This window comes from Nothoprocta perdicaria, unplaced genomic scaffold (genome assembly GCF_003342845.1).
Source record: "Nothoprocta perdicaria isolate Ctin4 unplaced genomic scaffold, notPer1 scaffold_185, whole genome shotgun sequence".
Classification (NCBI taxonomy): Eukaryota; Metazoa; Chordata; class Aves; order Tinamiformes; family Tinamidae; genus Nothoprocta; species Nothoprocta perdicaria.
The window spans coordinates 700334-703225 of NW_020455038.1; the positions used below are offsets into that span (position 1 = coordinate 700334).

Here is a 2892-nt window from a genome sequence, read left to right on the forward strand (position 1 = left end):
CCGAGCCCCGCTGAGCCTTGGCACAACCGTGCCAGGCCCCGTGCGGAGCCCCGTGCCGACGGCTGTGCTGAGCCCCATGCAAGGGGCCGTGCTGAGCCCTGCCGGGCACCGCGCCATGGGTGCCCAGTCCACCGGGTGCCAGGGACGGGAGGGCAGGAGGTGCCGCTCCATGAGCTGGGGCTGCAGGGCAGGGGAAGCGCGAGGGCTCTCTGTGCTGCTGCACTGCGGAGCAGCGGGAGCATCACATGGGGTTCCTGCATCCCGCTTCTCGGGGCAGCAGCTGCCAGTGGAGCTGGGTATCCAGCGAGGCGCCTCCCCCTGGCACCATGCGCACCGGGGCTGGCACCTGGGATCCCTCCGTGTCCCCATCCAGGCAGCAGTGCCCAGGGCCGGGAGCATCCCCGTGCCAGGGAGCACCCGCGGCCGAGAGCCAGCGCGGTAGCGGTGCCCGCGCAAGGCAGCAGCCCGCGCCCCAAACACCCCGGCTCTCATCTGGGGCTCGGTTTCACCTCTCGGCTCGGTGCCTTTTCCAGACCTGAGCTGAACACCGCGATGTCTGAGACCATGAAAAGCGCTGCTGCCGGCCAGGCCGCCGAGGACAAGGAGAAAGCGGCCGCGGTGCCGGCGCCGGGCCCCGACCCGGCTCCCGTGGCCAACAGCAAAGGCGAGGAGCCCTCTGCGGAGGCCTTCCGGGTAAGCGCTGCTCGCCCGGCACGGGTCCTGAGCAGGGATGCGGGATGTGGGATGCAGAATGTGGGTGCATGCAGCGGGTGGGAGCTGCGTCCTTCCCAAGCTGCCCCGTGCCCCCAGGTGGTCGTCTTCGATCAGGAGAACTTCCAGGGCCGGCAGATGGAGTTCACCGGCGAGTGCCTCAACCTGGCCGACCGCGGCTTCGACCGCGTGCGCAGCGTCATCGTCACCTCCGGACCGTGAGTGCCGCGGGGCCGGGGCCGGGGCCGGGGCCACGCTGCGCGGGCAGCACTCGGGCTGCGGGCCCTGCCCTGGGCACTGGGCGCTGCGGATGCAGCACGCGGGCTGCTCCGGCTCCCCATGGCGGCAGTGCCGGCACGTTCTCTATTGCAACATGGGAATATCTGCCTGTCCCCAAACCCCGGCGTTTACTTGTCACTGTCGCTGTGCTCGCTGGGCTCGCACACCAGCCGGAGCGGGCGGGCGATGGAGCCGGAGCTGCCTGCGGAGGCAGCGCCCGGAGGCGCCGGCGGAGCCCGGAGCCCGTTGTGGGGAGCCGGCGCCACCCCCAGCGCGCTCTCCCCCCGCAGCTGGGTGGCCTACGAGCAGGCCAACCTGCGCGGGGAGATGTTCATCCTGGAGAAGGGCGAGTACCCGCGCTGGGACACCTGGTCCAGCAGCTACCGCAGCGACTGCCTCATGTCCCTGCGCCCCGTCCGCATGGTGAGCGCCGCGCGCCCCGCGCCCCGCGCCCCCGCGCCCCGCGCTCAGCCGCCCCCGCTGCCGCCCCAGGAGGCCGACGAGCACAAGATCTCGCTGTTCGACTCCGCCGACTTCAAGGGCAACAAGATGGAGATCCAGGAGGACGACGTGCCCAGCCTCTGGGCCTACGGCTTCTGCGACCGCGTGGGCAGCGTGAAGGTGCCCAACGGGACGTAAGCGGATGGAGCAGGGGATGGGGCCGCGCGCAGCACCGGGACAGCGGGGAGCAAAATGCGCGGGGCACCGTGCACGGGGCCGGGGCACGTGCACCAGTGCAGAGTCCACGGGCAGCAGGAGCTGCATGCACGGGGCACCGTGCACGGGGCCGGGGCACGTGCACCAGTGCAGAGCCTATGGGCACTGGGAGCTGCATGCACGGGGCACTGTGCATGGGGTCAGGGCACGTGCACCNGGGCACGTGCACCAGTGCAGAGCCTATGGGCACTGGGAGCTGCATGCACGGGGCACTGTGCATGGGGTCAGGGCACGTGCACCGGTGCAGAGCCCACGGGCAGCAGGAGCTGCATGCACGGGGCATCGTGCATGGGCCAGGGGCATGTGCACCGGTGCAGAGCCCACGGGCAGCAGGAGCTGCATGCACGGGGCACTGTGCATGGGGTCAGGGTACGTGCACCAGTGCAGAGCCCACAGGCAGCGAGAGCTGCACGAGGTGCACTGGGGACGGGAGCTGCCAGCGCGGGACCCTGTTTTGCAGCGGGGATGCTCGGTGCCCCAGGCTGGTGACCGCAGGTGGCACCGCTGCAGCCCGGCTCCCTGCCTGGCCTGGGCACATCCCTCATGTGCCCCCCACCTGCTCTGCCCGCAGCTGGGTGGGCTACCAGTACCCCGGCTACAGAGGCTACCAGTACCTGTTTGAGACCGGCGACTTCCGACACTGGAACGAGTGGTCCGCCTACCAGCCCCAGATCCAGTCCCTGCGGCGCATCAGGGACATGCAGTGGGAGCAGCGAGGCGCCTTCGTCACCCCCGAGGCGCCCTCCGACTGAGCGGCGGCGCGGCAGCGCTGCTCTCTGCACAGCCCCGTGTACTTGGCAGGCTTTGCCAATTAAAAGCTATCGGAAGAGCGGTGCAGCCGGGCGTGCGGGTGCGGCGGCGGGGCCGGGACGGGCCTGCGTCTGGGCGGGCAACGGGGGGTCAGCCGGGGACGGGCGGGACGGGCGCCTGGCCCCAAGTGCCCCTCGGGGTCACTGTCCCCAGCACAGCACCCGTGTCACGCAGAGCAGGCGCGTGTGTGAACGTCCCGGGGGGGCCTGGGCAGATCCCCCCGGCACACGGTGCATGCGCCCCGCTGCGCACACAGCCCGGCGACACACAGAGCGGGGACCCCCCGCCAAGACCCCTGCTCTGTGCACACCCCGGTGCCACACTGTGCATGGAGCCCCCGTGCAGACCCCCTGTGCAGACCCTGTGTGCTGCAGA

General features: G+C 71.2%; 1 protein-coding gene across 1 annotated transcript; it reads left to right on the forward strand.

Moving 5' to 3' along the window:
- Positions 1-539: 539 nt before the first annotated feature.
- Positions 540-2462, forward strand: CRYBB1 (crystallin beta B1). The gene is made up of 5 exons (XM_026036720.1): positions 540-693; positions 811-929; positions 1281-1413; positions 1483-1625; positions 2279-2462. The coding sequence occupies exons 1-5, from the start codon at positions 553-555 to the stop codon at positions 2457-2459; spliced, it is 717 nt and encodes a 238-aa protein (XP_025892505.1). The 5' UTR covers positions 540-552; the 3' UTR covers positions 2460-2462.
- The last annotated feature ends 430 nt before the right edge of the window (positions 2463-2892 follow it).

Bases quoted from the DNA above. Each gene is read 5' to 3' on its own strand.
- CRYBB1 (XM_026036720.1), top strand. From the start codon at position 553: ATGTCTGAGACCATGAAAAGCGCTGCTGCCGGCCAGGCCGCCGAGGAC. The intron at 694-810 runs GTAAGCGCTGCT...CCGTGCCCCCAG, and splicing joins CCTCTGCGGAGGCCTTCCGG to GTGGTCGTCTTCGATCAGGA. The intron at 1,626-2,278 runs GTAAGCGGATGG...CTCTGCCCGCAG, and splicing joins GTGAAGGTGCCCAACGGGAC to CTGGGTGGGCTACCAGTACC.